The sequence below is a fragment of the Cetorhinus maximus genome, chromosome 16 (genome assembly GCF_964194155.1).
Source record: "Cetorhinus maximus chromosome 16, sCetMax3.hap1.1, whole genome shotgun sequence".
Taxonomy (NCBI): domain Eukaryota; kingdom Metazoa; phylum Chordata; class Chondrichthyes; order Lamniformes; family Cetorhinidae; genus Cetorhinus; species Cetorhinus maximus.
In genome coordinates, this window is record NC_135894.1 from 84,163,474 (window position 1) to 84,180,379 (window position 16,906).

General features: G+C 39.4%; 1 protein-coding gene across 1 annotated transcript in view; it reads right to left on the reverse strand.

Moving 5' to 3' along the window:
- itsn1 (intersectin 1 (SH3 domain protein)) overlaps positions 1–16,906 on the reverse strand; it is a 238,592-nt gene that overhangs the window by 155,834 nt on the left and 65,852 nt on the right. The window contains exons 6-12 of the mRNA XM_078560237.1: positions 16,326–16,483; positions 15,966–16,145; positions 11,287–11,392; positions 8,595–8,704; positions 4,833–4,896; positions 2,863–3,000; positions 1,268–1,407 (exon numbers count right to left, since the gene is read on the reverse strand). Of these exons, the coding sequence (XP_078416363.1) occupies positions 1,268–1,407; positions 2,863–3,000; positions 4,833–4,896; positions 8,595–8,704; positions 11,287–11,392; positions 15,966–16,145; positions 16,326–16,483 (896 nt within the window). The remainder of the gene's footprint in view (positions 1–1,267; positions 1,408–2,862; positions 3,001–4,832; positions 4,897–8,594; positions 8,705–11,286; positions 11,393–15,965; positions 16,146–16,325; positions 16,484–16,906) is intronic.

Consider the following 16,906-nt stretch of genomic DNA (forward strand, 5'->3'; position numbering starts at 1 on the left):
TCCAAACTATTCTATTATTAGATAACTGAAAATTTGTTTAAAACATCTGAACGCTTTTATTGCTTTGTATTGCAATCCCCACTAGCTTAAAAAAAAGTCTCCCACCAATCACCTTGTTCGTATTATTGGATGATCTCAAAGATCAGGAACTAGTGTGGGTGGGAGAAGTGGGAATATTGTATTTGTATTTTCTTACACCAGGCAGCATCGTAGTGAATCATTTTATATTCTTGAAAGCTTCAATATTTCTCCTGTAATGAGGAACCCAATAATGCGCAGTACTTTAAACGAAGGTGTTAGTAAAGTTTAATATAGGTTTATCATGATTTCTTGCCTTTCATTTTCTATACCTGATGAAACCTAGAAGTCCATTAGCTTTGTTGTTTTTTTTTTTAAAAACACCCTCATCAGCCCGAGGCGTTGTCCTGGGAATCTGTATCCTCCCATTTTTCTGCCCTTCCATAGTATCAAGCATACTTAAATTTAAAGCATAGTTAATGTTTATCTTTTTAAAAATAAAAATCATCTCAAACTGACACGGAATTCCATCTACCACTTTGTACAGCATTCTCCTAACTTATCAATATCCCCTTACAGCTTCCTTTTCACCCTTCTAAAGAATTAGGTATGCCTCCAATTTTGATATGATATACAAATTCCCAAACTGCCCCATCTTGGCCTATATTTAAAATCATCGATATAGTGTAAACAGAAGTGACCCCCAAACTGACTCATGTGGGACAAAAGCTGCCCTCAACTCTTACTTTTGTTTTCTCCTTGCAAACCAATTTATCACCATCCTCACAATTAACACATGCAATAAAATAGAAGATACAGTCCACGATTATCCTCTAAATAAAATCCATCTCCCATTGCAACACTTTCCTCTCCCCTCCTTTCCCCAGACAATGGAACAATCCAAATGGCTTGTTGGTAACCAAGAGCAGTTCAATAATGTTTACTTCTGCAATCCATCCTGTACTTTCCCCCCACTACAAAACTAAAATCATTTGCTCCACCTACTTGGTGGAGCTCAAACCAACTCTTATGAATGGAACAGAGTTCAAATGAGAAAAGTGAAGCTCCACCTCCCACTCCAAATTGAGGGAGTGGGAATCTCCAACAGGCTGTCAGCGGGGCAGCAAGAAATTTGTCTCAACAGGAATGAGGAGAAATTCTGGGTGACTGGCGTCTACACTAAGTAGGTGGAAATGGAAGCAAGATGTAGTTCATACTGAAAATACTTCACTGCAGTAATACAATTTACCAGGCAATTTCTTATCAGTTTCCTCTTCTTGTGGTTCTTCAGGTACCCTTTGATCAATACTCAATGAGCTTCCAGTAGACATTCCACTACCAGACCTGGCTCTTCTGCAATATTCAAATAGAACTGTTGGACTGTAACATCTAAGTGATTTCAAAGTAAGGAGTTAAATACAATTCATCATATGCAGTCAATACAAAAAAAAAACACTTGAAACAACAAATCATTTCTTACTAATTTAAACACAATAAAAGTTAATTTTTTCCTTAATGAAGCAAAACTATTTTAGACAAACACTTTGTTAACTTTGGTGGGCTGACTTGATAGCAAAATACACTGGGTTTCCAGCACCATCCATCAGAGCTGTAGGATGTAATCTGGCAGGGCAATTTATCTTTTTCTGGTCTTCATCATGCCATGTGTCGGCCATGGCTCAGTTGGTAGCATTCTTGCCTCTGAGCCTCAGCTCACTACCACCTTCCCAAGGGCAATTAGGGATGGGCAATAAATGCTGGCCTAGCCAGCGAAGCCCACATCACTTGAATGAAATTTTTAAAAAGTCACTAAGTTGCGGGTTCAAGTCCCATTCCGGGACTGGAGCACAAAAATCAGGATGACATTCCAATTCAACAGTACTGAGGGAGTGCTATGCTGTTCAAAGAGCTGTCTTTTTTTTTTGAGACATTAAAGCAAGGCCCTGTCTAGCCCCCTCAGGTGGCCATAAAAGATCCTAAGGCACTATTTCGAAGAGCAGGGGAGTTACTTTTGGTGTCCTGGCCAATATTTACCCCTCAATCAACAGCACAAAAGCAGATTATCTGGTCATTATCATATTGCTGTTTGTGGGAGCTTGCTGTGCGCAAACTGGCTGCTATGTTTCCTACATTACAACAGTGATTATACTTAAAAAAGGTAGCTGTAAAATTAGCTGTGAAGGGCTTTGAGACATCTAGCAGTCATGAAAGGCATTACATAAATGCAAGTCTTTCCAATTTTCATGTTGATCCACCAGCTTAAGGTCAGGCACTTCTTCATAAGGAAGGAGAAAGAGAGAATCAGTTAACTTGTGCTCTCTTATATGCCTTTAAGTGATCAGCATTCAGCGGCATTGATTAAGGCCAGTGAAGTGGGTTTACTTCCTATTGCTTCCATTGGATAAGGTATGAAGGCATTTTTAAACTATACTCTGCTTGGTATAAATTTGTGATCAAGGTTGTGTTTAAGATTAGAAACTAGATTTATAGTATATACTGTATGCTCAGCTAGAAAGTCACATATCGCACGCTCCTATTCAATTTGTCATCGATGAATGTCAATCGCTTACATGAAATCTCAACCTCAGCTGCATGTCCTAATTCAGAAACAAGTTTCCACGGCAGCCATTAAGCTAGTCAAGTCATGTTATCACAAATTCAAATTGTCATATGGCCAATTTTCTTTCCAAGTTTGATCTGAACCGCAAACAAGTCATATGAACTAGTCTACGACAGTCTAGCATCAACAGAAAAATAGTCTTTTTAAAAAAAATATTCCAGATAAAACTGGAGTTGCTGCATTACCAGAAGTTGTATCAATTTAGCAATTTAATGACAACTCACCTGAACGTTGGTGGGATCAGTTCTCGAGTCAGTACAGGAGGCAATGGTTGCCCTGACATAGCCATGTCAATTAAGTGCATAGCCAGAATGAATTCCTCTGCTGTAAGCTTTCCATCTTGATCTATGTCAGAAAGGTTCCTGCACAGAATAAGTAAGAGATTTGTTGGAGATAGAGAATGAAATGGGCTTACATAAAATAAAAATTTGTAAAACAAATTTAATAGCTCTAACCAAACTTTTGGTGAAATTTTGACGAATATGCTTCATTTTGAGGTCTTTTTTGTACCCTTCCACACCCATCCTTGATCTCCATAAAATATTTACCCTAAGATTTTTAACTTTCTAAAGCCAGGACTAGAATCTACTTAAACATAACCCAGAGGAGCTCTTGCCTCAAGTTTTCTTCCTCATAGGAGCACAGCTAAAAAGGAAAGCTCAGTGCATCAAGATGATTGAGGCTGCATACACCACATTATTTCCAATATTTACAAGGCACAATCAGGAGTGGCATGGAATACTCGTCACTTGTCTGGATGAGTGAAGCTCCATCGACAATCAGGAAGCTTTTCACTATCCAGGACAAAGCAACCCTTTTGTTCAGTACCTCACCTGCCATCTGAAGCATTCCTCCTTCCACCAGCCAACCACAGCTGCTGCATGCACCATCTACAAGATGCACTACAGCAACTTGCCAAGGTTTCTTCTACAGTACCTTCCAAACTCAGAACCCCTATCTCTACCTACAAGAACAAAGGCAGCAGACACCATCACCTGCACGTTCCTCTCCAAGTCACACACCATCTTGACTTGGTTGTATACCTCAATTTTTGTCGTTGCTGGATCAAAATCCTGGAGCTCACTACCCTGCAGCACCATGAGTGTACCTATACCACACAAACCGCATCAGTTCAAGATGGTGGCTCACCATCATATGGGAAATTAAGGATGGATAACAATTGCTGATCTTGCCAGCAATGAGTACCATGAGTAAAGAAACAAAATTCTGCCATTTTGTAGTACAACAATTGGTGCTTCACTAAATGTCTCTAATGCAAAAATCAATAACATGGTGGTCTTAGAGCGATGAAATGGTAAAACAAGTACTTCATTCAATTTACATGGTTTATTTTCTTCAGCTGATGTAAATGTAGTATTCTAATTTGCTTGATTTTCCTGTGGTAATCATGTGGTGCAGGTAGCAGTGACCAGAGAATCATATGGCAGAACAAAAAGCAAAGACAGTCATTGCAGAAGTGGGAGTGACAAGATGCAGAGTACTTTATCTCAACATGCCTCAGCTCCAACTTCAGAATAACATTCCAATTTGCGCCATGCTAACAATTGTGGCCCCTGAGTAAGGGTATTCAATAACAGTAAATTTTGTGCTGAAAGCTCATGCATACAATTGAGACAAACATTTCATACAGGATCTTTACTGCCGCCAAAGAAGCCTTTCATTTCGTTATATTTGGCTGGATTTGAATGCAGGTTCCAAAAGTGAAAGGTTAGTGTCCAACCCTCTGAACGACAGATGATTAATTTAATAAAATGGTTTGAAAGTCGAAATGTGCCAATGCTGCAACATTCAGCCAATTTCAGCCTTGGATACCTCATATAGCTAGTTCCAAATCTTAGTTGTTCTTCCTTAGAGGAAGGCATTGAGTGAAGCTTGATATTTCTATGCAAGGGAAGGGAGTCAAAAATTAAAGCATTGCTTAGCTTGTTAGCAATTAAGGACAGCAGCAAACTGTACACTCTCTACTTAACAGATGTATACTTAGTACAAGATGGAGGAAAGAATGTGTGATGAGAGGAGCAAAAGAGATTCTGTTTTAAATGATCATCTGTCCCACATTTTAGTCACAGAATCAAGCAGCTAAACCTTCATACATCATCCCCTTGACAAATATATTGTTCAAATCCTTATGGCAGATTTGAGGAAGTGATTTATTTATTAGAAAAATACTTACCATATAGATGCTAACTGAGCCTGTGGTAAACTGGATTGCATTAAGATAGTTCTTGCCTGTGGACCTGTAAAACGAAAATGTGTCCATTCAGTACTGTTTATTGCATTGTGAAATCTTTTGCATCTTTTGTTAATTCCTGTAATTTGTTGATTTCCTACTTGGACCACAGATATAGGGGTTAAAATTTAATGACTAAGAATTTCCAACTTCTGTGAAAAAAAAACAAAAATGCACTACATGGAATGTGATATAACAGAACCTAACCCTGTATGTTCTTATTAAATACATCCTTATTGCTATTTCTTATTTTTAAACTTGACATTTCGACTGAACAAAGATCATTAAGATGGCTGACCCTCAGAGTCACCAGAACAAAAGAATTCACTCTCTATTTTTACTTAGTTCTGTTGAAGAGTCATACGGACTCGAAACGTTAACTGTGTTCCTCTCCCCAGATGCTGCCAGACCTGCTGAGTTTTTCCAGGTATTTTTATTTTTGTTTTGTAAAAGAATTCACTTCTCAGTTACAGGAACGTCACACCTCATTATGTCCAAGGAGCTTCTGCCAGGCCACCTGGGGATTCCACAACCCAATTTCAAAGGGAGCTACCGAAAGGCCATTTGCAATTGACAACCCACGCTTGCTAGCGGGGTCTGAGACCCCACCAAGGTAATGACTTCCCAAACACCAGACGCTCAACAAATAGCACCTCTTTTAACTCAATGGCTGAGGCATTATCAACCTGGAACACAAAGCCAATTTTCAGACACTGGATAAACATCTTTTGTCGAAGACTTTGTGACGAGATATGGTCACATGACCCAAGATTTTGGCTTGTTGCCTTCCTGAGCTGCAAGCTCCAGTCTGCTGTTTAACATCTGACTGGCAGGCTACACCGAAGCAAGCCTTGGCCAGATTTGACAACTGAACCTATATTTATTTTCTCTGCTGTCTCTCCACTGTAAAACCTTCTTTTCTCTATCCCTCCCTTTAATGTATGAGTGTGGAGGGGGGAAGTTGCGGACCCGCCTTTTCACGGTTTTTGAATGTGTACAATAAACTAACCTTCTGAGTTAAGCCTACCTCGAGTTTGCTGTGAGGTTATTGGTAGAAATCAGATCACACGAAAACCGAGGGGTTGGGAAATACCCCACCGCTTATTAAGGCAAAAAAACAATCCAAAACACCTTCTGCTAACGGATGAGTGGCGAGAGGAAAAATCATTTATTGCCCATCCCTAATTTCCCTTGAGAAGGTGGTGGTAAGCTGCCTTCTTGAACTACTGCAGTCCACGTGGTGTAGGTACACACACAGTGCTGTTAGGGAGGGAGTTCCAGGATTTTGACCAAGCGATAGTGAAGGAACGGCAATATATTTCCATGTCAGGACAGTGAGTGGCTTGGAGGGGAACTTCCAGGTGGTGCTGTCCCCATGTGTCTGCTGCCCTTGTTCTTCTAGATGATAGTGGTCGTGGGTTTGGAAGGTGCTGGGTAAGGAGGCTTATTGCGTTCCTGCAGTGCACCTTGTAGATGGTACATACTGCTGCTACTGTGTGTCAGTGGTGGAGGGAGTGAATGTTGGTGGATGTGGTGCCAATCAAGTGGGCTGCTTTGTCCTGGATGGCGTCGAGCTTCTTGGGTTCTGTTGGAGCTGCACTCATCCAGGCATGGGGAAATTATTAAATCACACTCCTGACTTGTGCCTTGTAGATGGTGGACAAGCTTTGGGGAGTCAGGGGATGAGTAACTCGCCGCAACTTTAAGCGGAGTGGAAGTGGATATGCAATCAGAATATGTATTGTGCATTGTAATAAACAGCAATTGGCAAAAATAAACTTAACTTGAAGCTGTAAACAGTTTGCTGCTTCAAAATTTTTTTTTTTTAAAATGAGAATAAAATCCTTCTCAAATGCTTTTGAACAAAAAAGTGCAATTGGGGAGTGGAGGTTAAATTCTTCAAAGCTCACCATTTCTCTTCCCCGCCCCCTCCCCTCATATACCACCCCATTCTCGGACAGAGAAAACAGTCTGCACCCACTGGCTCTCAGTTCTCTGAAGGCACAGCTCTTAAATGCACATCCTTTAATTGGACATTTAAATCGACAATGTGCCCTCCTCAGGCTCAGACTGTGGTAGTACGTTCTCATTCATCCCCTCTCCTTGATGGTCATTCCATGGCTAAAGATAACAGAAATTACAGGCTTGAAAGTCCTATTACTATTACAGAACTACAAAGCTGCTTTTAAAACCTATGGGACAGTTGCACTTTTCCTTTTTTAAAACCAAAGCTCATTAAGTGGAAATATCCATTTTAAAAGTAACAACTATCCCATAGATGAAATGAATAACTTGAAGGTCAAAGACTTGGCCACAGCAGTTTTGTTTCTGTCATTTTCATCTGAATTCCTATCTATCTCTACAATCCAAAATCAGAATAAGAACTCATAGTACCTACCGCCATCATTTCTAGAGCCGCCCAAAGATTTAGTCCTATGTGATGGCTCTGACAAATCTGCGAAGTCTCACAAGCTAACGTGGCCGGAGAGGATACAAGCCCTGGTCTAGATGGACTGCATTCATACATTATTGAAAATTTAGAAAGAGACGGCAGATGCCATTTTATGTATATGGCAATTCATTAGAAAACAGAACCACTGAAAGGGGGTTTGTCCTGATAGTAGTCAAATTTAGGTTAATGAGTTTGGCAATGTGAAAACAGATTTGTATCATATATTCAGTGAGGCTCCAGAAACCAAATAAAATTAAGTCAAAAAAACACAGAGAATAGTGGGTGTAGAAGGATTAGAATATGAATATAGGAATGGTAGCAGAGTGATGATGATACTGGACTAGTAAACCAGAGACTTGGTCTAACAATCTAGAAACATGAATTCAAATCCTTCCTCGCCAGTTGTGGAATTGAATCCAATTAGCTAAACAAATCTGGAATAAAAAGCTAGTACCAGCAACAGTAATCATGTTTTACTAATATAAAACCTCATCTAGTTCACTAATGTCCTTTCGGAAAGGAAACCCATTATCCTTACCCAGCCTGGCCTATGTGTGACTCCATACCTACAGTAACTTGGTTGACTCTTAACTGCCCCCAAATAGCTTGGCAAGCCATTCAATTGTTAAGGCAGTGGCTTACCGCCGCCTTCAAGGACAATTAGGGATGAGCCAGGAATTGTATAGACCCCTTGGGCTGTATGACTCACATTGAATGTATGCAATGAATATTACACCTGCATTGAAGCTCCTCAGAGTGCAACCTGATCTATGCAGACAACTTAAAATACCATTGCACTGTCTGACTGTCTGTTATGACCATTATGAAAGGTCTGTAATGTTGCTCGATTGCACTGAAGCACCTCAAGGTGCGGCATGGTCCATGTGGAAAATTTGAATACGATTGCATTTTTTGTGATGGCGATTTTGAAATGTTTTGTAATGTTCTTTCAGATATTTTATGAATAAAGTATATTTTTGCAAAAAAAAATTAGGGATGAGCAACAAATCGTCAATGACTAAAAATGTTAAAATTTCAATTTATGAAAGCACATTTCTTAAGAGATTGAAAATATTTTGGAAATTATCAATGGTAAAATACAGCATACAGAGGAAAACAATAAGGTTTTTCTTTATCATTCTGTACAGCATGCAGTCATCAAAGCATGAAATCTATCCACAGGCTACTGAGTTCAATTAACATATTAGAATGAGAGCGAATGAATGGAATGACCCATTTGCTAAACCTCTTACCTGTTAAATGTCCACTCATAGTTTTATCATGACTGTTGAAGAGCTGCCTGTATTTCAACCTAGATGACTGTGGAACAGCCCATTCTATAGCAGCAGCCATAGGTGGCACACTAAAACATACCAAAATAAAACAGGCCAACTGTTAATTAAACAGAAACATTCCATGTATTCAATTTTCCCTCAAAGCATTTTTCTTGCAAACACTACTTGAGCCAAACCACTGAAAAACATATATTCAATATATTTCACCTTTTGCGCAAAAAAGTCTAACCAAAATTTATGCTCATTAAATTGCAACACAAACTTTGAAAATAAAACTTACAAGTCAAAATTCATGCTAGTTTTCCGTTGCATTGCAGATGCAATGCTGCTTGTTCTCTACACTATTCTCTTTTGGCAAGAGATCCTATGTGTTATCTGGGCACTTCAAGAGATGTAATGTCCTAAAAGTTAGTTCTGCCGATCTAATCTTGACCTACCAGAGACACAAAGACATACTCAGTAGCAAAGCCAGACAACTATGCCCTTTTTGAGTGGTTTCATTTTAGGCTGACAGACACAGAAAACGCTCTTGTATACTAAACTCCAGAGCAATAAATGCAGGCCCATTTATCCCATTCACACAGCAAGTTCATAAGTCATGTCATTACTGGAACACAACAACTGGAGGTCGGGGGTTATCTGCTCCTAGGGTGGGTTAAGAGGAATAATGGAAGGGAACTCCTTTGGCAACCAACTTAATAGACCAGGTCCAAAATAATCATTTAAGGCTAGAATAAAATATCCAGCACAAAACAGCAACCAAAAGGTGGCTAGAAATTGTAAGCAATATTAGTGGAAGAACGCTTAATTCATTCATATGACACTTGTGTCTATGTTAACTGGAGCCCAGCTCTTTTAAAATAAATGGAATGCTGTATGAACACAGACATTCATCTACCAACAGTAATTTCTAACCAATAATCTTAAAATTTAAAACTGAACTTAAATTCAGCCCACTTGTTTAAAAAAATAAGGATAAAGGTACATATCAAAGGAGAAAGCTCACGAGCCCAAGCTGGTCTCCAGCCAACCCTTACACAAATTTCCAACAGGTATCGCAAGATGGCACTCTGGATTAGGAACCTCAGGGCTTCTCTACTCCCTAACCCACTGGTGCCAACTCCAATTCTGGAATCCCCACCATCAACAATGGTGGTTCACAAATTCTTTTTCTGTTCTTTGTTGGTACACAATGCCTCCCACTGACTGCTTCCATTTGGTGGCCTGGCAAGGCTGGGATGAAGAAATCCTGGTCATTACAGTTACGTAGCAGCTTCTACTCAGGGGCGTGACTTTCTCCCATGGGTCTTCATGTGACTGAACAGGCCAATTCTTGACCCGCAGATCTTTGGGTAATAGGGTAGGACATCCCACGAGGTAGTGGGATCCAGAGTGCAGGGTTTGCTTCCTTTTTTCTCTCCTTCCCTCCTGCTGCTCTGTCTCATCATTAAGAAGTGGGACTCAAAGCACAATGCAGCTTGATGGGCAAGCTATCTCTAATCTGAACGATTGGTAGCAAGCTCTTCCTAAGTCATTAATATCAATGCTACCACACTTCAAGGCGAGCTTCAGAGTGTCTTCGAAGCGTTTTCTTTGCTCTCCTCTGGATATCACTCGTTGAAAAGCAAGCCTGACCCATTATCATTGCTTACTCATCCTCACCAATGCAGTATAATAAATTTGCAAACGAGCTGTGTCATTTTCAAGGGAACAAGGAGGCAGTCAACTTAAAGTCTCAAATTGAAAAATCCAATCTTAATAAGAACATCTTATCTACTGAACAAGTCATTACTGTTCAGGCTGCTTATACTAGCTGTATTTGGACAAATAAAATGGCATTTTATTTATATACAATTCTCTCTGATATGACCAATTCTTTGGATGCTTCCTTTGATCATGACTTTTCCTGTGACAAGAACCACACAGTGTATTAGCTGTATGATTTCCTGTCATTTATTCATTTTAGAATTCAGTTACCTCTGTTTATGGATCAACTGAGCACAGATGCATGCAATATGCTAAACTGATAGCATTAATGTTTTAATCATTGTCTTCAAGAGTATGTAAAAAAAATACATGGTGAGCTGAGGGACAATGTTATTCTTCTTCATGCTTTGTTTGAAACATTGTACTGCAATTTTATACCACAGTCTCTTGTCAGTGTAATGCAGTGCTTCTGCGCAAAATATAATCAGCGTACACTATGCCCTTATCAGAAAACAACAATGAATCATGCATTTGTGAACATTGACAACCAGGTGCAAGCCTGAAAAATAGATCTGAAACAACTTCCCACATTCTATGCAACTGGATTACAAATATATTGTTGCTTATTAAAATCAGAATTTAAATTCTCTGTGCTTGTGAATTGTGTTAATGAGAGCATTAAGTTTGCTTAGGAAAGAATTTATATTAGATCACCAAAATTAACTGAAGTTTTTAAAATGAAAATCAAATTGGAGAAGCCAAGATATGATTAGCATTTTATTCCCTGGTCTTTAAACTTAAGCTCCAACTAGAATGTGATCTCATTATTTGAGTTATAGTGATTTGATTTTTCAGGCAAGTAAAGCAATTTATGTTGTGTCTCAATGATACTAAAGCAAATTACATCAGTATAAATGAAACCAAACTCAGGTGATTAACTCACTTGATGTTCCCTATGTCAAACGACTGTGCCTTTTGTAGCTTTGTTCCATTTGCTTGATTGGCTGATGCAGAGCGACTGAAGGAAGAACTCTTTGGCAATGTAGCTCCTGTGATATTCAAAACAAATTTCTAAGTTCTCAAGCTCTGAAGAAGAGTTATACCGACTCAAAACTTTAACTCTGTTTCTCTCTCCACAGATGCTACTGGACCTGAGTTTTTAAAGCATTTTGTTTTTATTTCAGGTTTCAAGCATCCGCAGTATTTTGCGCTTAAGTTTTCAATCTTGTTTTCTCATCCCTCAATACCCACCCTGCCTTGCTTATCTTTTCCCATCTTACACCCAACATTTTCCATATACAACTTCTCATCATCTCACTATTCCTTCTTTTGTCTCCTCTCCCTACCTCTGATAGATGTACATTAACCCACTACAGAGCCTGTCCTCTGGAACTTACTTCCAAGTGCTATGCACCTTGCCATCGTCCCCTTTGCTTTCAGGGACTTCAAATGCTTTTATTTTTAAAAACTGCACTTTTGGTTCTCCACCCTAGGCAGCACTATTTCTCCATCAAACTCTTGGGCATCCATTGCTGTATCATCCTTAATGTACAGCGCTTTGAGTCATCTTCCTGCATGCCTGAAGCATTGTTCAAATATAGCAGATCGCTGTAATCCTTTTGTTATTTCTGGGGAGAATATGAATGATGGAACAGTTTTGCACACATTCCTCTTATCCATTGATCAACACTATTCACATCTGATGTTCCAACTCCTAGCGCATCAGGTTTATTACTAGACAAGACAATGTCTTAAATCATTAATTGTGAGCCACTAATCAAATTACCCCCAATCCTTAGCAAGGAATTATTCACACAAAGAAAAGGTGAAAGAAAAACATGGAAGATATCTAGAGGAATTAAAAATGAGGAAGCAAAAGAATTGGTTGAAGGTTGAGCATTAACAAGTGTTGTCAGATGAGTTATTCCTGAGGTTGTGTCCAGGGGAAAGGGCCAAGTGAAGGATTTCAGGTATGTCAGATTCTGATATATATTAACTTGGATGCAGAAGCTGAATGTAAACCGGTCAAAATCAAGAAGAGAAAACAATTTATTTTGAGGGCGCAACCCAGGAACTTGAAACAATTTGCCCAATCTACTTAAATAGGCAGGTTTTAAGTATTATAACTAAGAAGAAAGGAAACAGGTACACTGCAAGGAAACAAGTTTCAGAAGACAGGGTGCACAGTGATTTACTCTGCACCAACCAGTGGTAGAGAGAAAGGACAATGGGCAGGTGGGGGGGGGGATCAAGAGGAAAGAATAGCAAAGAGATGAAAGTTGGATTCAACGATTGCCATTAAAATATCTGAAGATGAAGTGCAAAGTTGTGGATGATTTAGTATTAAGTATGTCCAATCTTTGAAAATTGGGAATCAATAAAGCAAATAGAATGACAAATATATAACCAAAACAGTACAAAGTAAATTGATGTAATTCATGCTCAAACTGCACGATTTTGTCAGGCAAGTGCAATAAAAGTCGTGTTCCGTTCTACTCATTGAGACACAGGGATGACATTCAAGTCCTAGAGGTAGTTCACACAAAGGGCATCAAACTGATACCCAAGAGATTCAGAGGTACATTATTGTGCAAACGGGAGAAACTTAAGTGTCCATCTCAAGATTTACACAACAGTAAGCCGTATATAACGGGTGGATCAGGAACACCACTAAACCAATCAAGGGGACACAGGCTCAAATAAATAAATGTCAAATTTATGACTGACGCCAGAAACTATCATACAAAAGACTGATCACCACATGGGGGTGAATGTATATCAGGTCATTAAGACAAAAGCCCTGGCATCTAATTGTTTCTGAAGTGATCCATGATGCAAAAGGGTGGAAGGAAAAGCGTAGGGTCTTTTTAGATGAATAAGCTAAGATGGCCAAATAACCTACTTTTGTTTGATCATGCAACCAGCACTAGGGTTAAGCCTTTTATTAATAACTAAAACAAATATATAACATGCATCATTGATAATTACCATATGGTTTACAGAATCATAGATGGCCTCATGTGCTCTTCTAGCCAATCATGTCCATGCAGGCTGTTTGAAAGAGCTATCCACTTACAATGATCCTTTGTTCTTTCCCAATAGCCCTGCAAAGTTCTCCTTTGGAAGTATATAACTAATTCCCTTTTGAAAGTTACTATTCAATCTGCTTCCATCACTTTACGGGAGTGCATTTCAGATTATAACAATCTCCCCTGAATATTTCACCAATTGACATAAATCTGTGTCCTCTGGTTACCGACCTTTTTTGCCAGTAGAAAGAGTTTCCCATTATTTATCCCATCAAAACCCTTCAATTTTGAACATCTCTATGAACATTCTCTGCTTCAAAGCATAGAGGGCTCACTTAGTCTCCCACATAACTGAAGTCCCTTACCCTGGTACTATTCTGATAAATCCCCTCTGCACCCTCTCCAAGACTGTGACATCCTTCCTAAAGTATGGTGTCCAGAATTGGACAATATGCTAGCTGAGGCCTAATCACCGATTTATAAACGTTAATCTTAACTTCAAGATAAAAGCAAAATACTGCGGATGCTGGAAACCTGAAACAAAAACAAAAATTGCTGGAAAAACTCAGCAGGTTTGACAGCTTCTGTGGAGAGAAAGACAGAGTTAACGTTTCAAGGTTGTATGACTCTTCCGTGGACTCGAAACGTTAGCTCTGTCTTTCTCTCCACAGATGCTGTCAGGCCTGCTGAGTTTTTCCAGCAATTTTTGTTTTTGTTTAATCTTAACTTCCTTGTTTTGATATTCTATGCCTCTACTTATAAAAGCCAAGGGTCCTGCTTTAAGCAAAACAGCCTTATCAACTTCAATAAAAATACCTGAAAAAACTCAGCAGGTCTGATAGCATCTGCGGAGAGGAACACAGTTAATGTTTCAAGTCCGTATGACTCTTCAACAGAACTAAGGAAAAATAGAAAAGAGGTGAAAAATAAGCTGGTTTAAGGGGGGGCGGGACAAGTAGAGCTGGATAGAGGGCCAGTGATAAGTGGAGATAGCCAAAAGATGTCATAGACAAAAGGACAAAGAGGTGTTGAACGTGGTGATATTATCTAAGGAATGTGCTAATAGGTGACGTTAAGGGTAGAGAGCAGGACGAGCAAGGTACAGATAGCCCTAGTGGGGGTGGGGTGGGGGGAAAGGGATCGAAATAGGCTAAAAGGTAGAGATAAAACAATGGATGGAAATACATTTAAAAATAATGGAAATAGGTGGGAAAAGAAAAATCTATATAAATTATTGGAAAAAGGGGGGATTGGAAAGGGGGTGGGGATGGAGGAGAGAGTTCATGATCTAAAATTGTTGAACCCAATATTCTGTCCTGAAGGTTGTAAAGTGCCTAGTTGGAAGATGAGTTGCTGTTCCTCCAGTTTGTGTTGAGCTTCACTGGGACATTGCAGCAGGCCAAGGACAGACATGTGGGCATGAGAGAAGGGTGGTATGTTGAAATGGCAAGCGACAGGGAGGTCCAGGTAATTTATATAGATTTTTCTTTTCCCACCTATTTCCATTATTTTTAAATGTATTTCCATCCACTGTTTTATCTCTACCTTTTAGCCTATTTCGATCCCTTCCCTTCACCCCGCCCCACCCCCACTAGGGCTATCTGTACCTTGCTCGTCCTGCTTTCTACCCTTAATGTCACCTATTAGCACATTCCTTAGATAATATCACCACCTTCAACACCTCTTTGTCCTTTTGTCTATCTCCACCTATCACTGGCCCTCCATCCAGCTCTACTTGTCCCATCCCCCCTTAAACCAGCTTATATTTCACCTCTTTTCTATTTTTCCTTAGTTCTGTTGAAGAGTCATACGGACTCGAAATGTTAGCTGTGTTCCTCTCCGCAGATGCTGTCAGACCTGAAATTTTCCAGGTATTTTTAATTTTGTTTTGGATTTCCAGCATCTGCAGTTTTTTGCTTTTATCTTAGCCTTATCAACTTGTCCTGCTACCTTCAGAGATTTGTGTACATGAACGCATCCACTTTAAAACTGTATAATTTATATTAGCTCTCGTAATTTTTCATTCAAAATTAAGAGAAAGATCTTTACACCAAGGGCATCTCTTGACATGCTGATCGTTGAACCATTGCTCAAGAGGGTGCAGATACAAGCCATAAAATTATGTCAACATCAAATAATTTTATTTATTGTGAAAGATAAACTTCTCTACTTGGCAAAAGGAGATTGTGAGGTTATCTAACTGATGTTTTCAAGATTCAGGGAACTGTTCAAGTTGATGCAAGCAACTTGCTCAATCGTGAGGTGATGTCCAAAAACAGAATGTTATTGTTAAAAAATTAAAAAGGGAAGTCAGGCAGGACCTTTTTCTACTCAAAAGAGCAATAGAACTGTACAATTAACTTATCAAGGAAGCCCAATGAAATGGGACAAAATAAACAGGCTCAAGTGACAATTGGATGCATTTCAGGAGAGAAAAGTGATTGAGGGACAGAATGGGAAGGTAGCTGGAGCTGATCCATGAGACAGGATCACCCTTGTTTCACCCAATTGATTTTTTTCCTGTTTTGAAAGTCCTTGCTGTTTAATGTCTGCACTTCAACAATCTGTACTTTGTTCACAGGATTACACTCACCTGTATGAGCAAAAGCAGGGAGCGGCTGTACCATAGGAGGTGCCCCATTGGCTAGTGAAGGAACTCCTGCCGTTGGAACAGAAGACACTAATGGTGGTGACATTCCCACCACTGGCATTGGTGCCATCGACAAAGGTGCTACTGCTCCCATGGAGGACATCGCTGAAACATTACCAATACCTTAATGGGGAGGGAAAAAAATCAAACACTGCTGTTAATATAGGATATAATAGCTAAAAAAAAATTTTTTTAAAATCAGTTTTCAAAAATGAAGCCAGGTATTTGCACAAAGTCAATATCTAAAGTTCAATGATCAATCTAAACGAAAATTGACAAGTTGTGAAACAATGTGACACTAACCAAATCCTGTTGTTGAAATGGCTACCGGTATTTGTTTCATGATGGGAGGCAATGCGGATGGAAGCTGATGGCCCTGCAGTTTTAGCTTAATCAGTTTCATAGCTATGGAAAACTCCATCTGATCCATCTTTCCATCATTATTCAAGTCAGCGAGAGCCCTGCAAAAAGAAAGAAAAAGTTTAAAACTAGGCATGTTTTACTTGGTTCTAAGCGCAGGCAATCCAAATGTGGAATGCTCAGCAGGTCTGGCAGCATCTGCTGAGAGATAAACAGAATTAACTGATGAAAGGTCACAGGCCTGAAATGTCAACTCTGTTTCACTCTTCGTAAATGCTGCCAGACCTCCCGTGTATTCCCAGCCTTTTCTGTTTTTATTAACAAGATTGCGAGGATTCACTGTATTTTGCTTTTGCTCTGGCAATCTTACTTTAAACCTTACTTTCAATTTATATAGTACTTGAGAAATATTTCTTATGGTTCTATCACAATCCATAAGCTCTCCAAAGATCCTGAATATAGTATTTGTGCAGGTGTTTCATACAAGAGCTAAAAAAATGGACACAGAACACCTTGTTACTCCT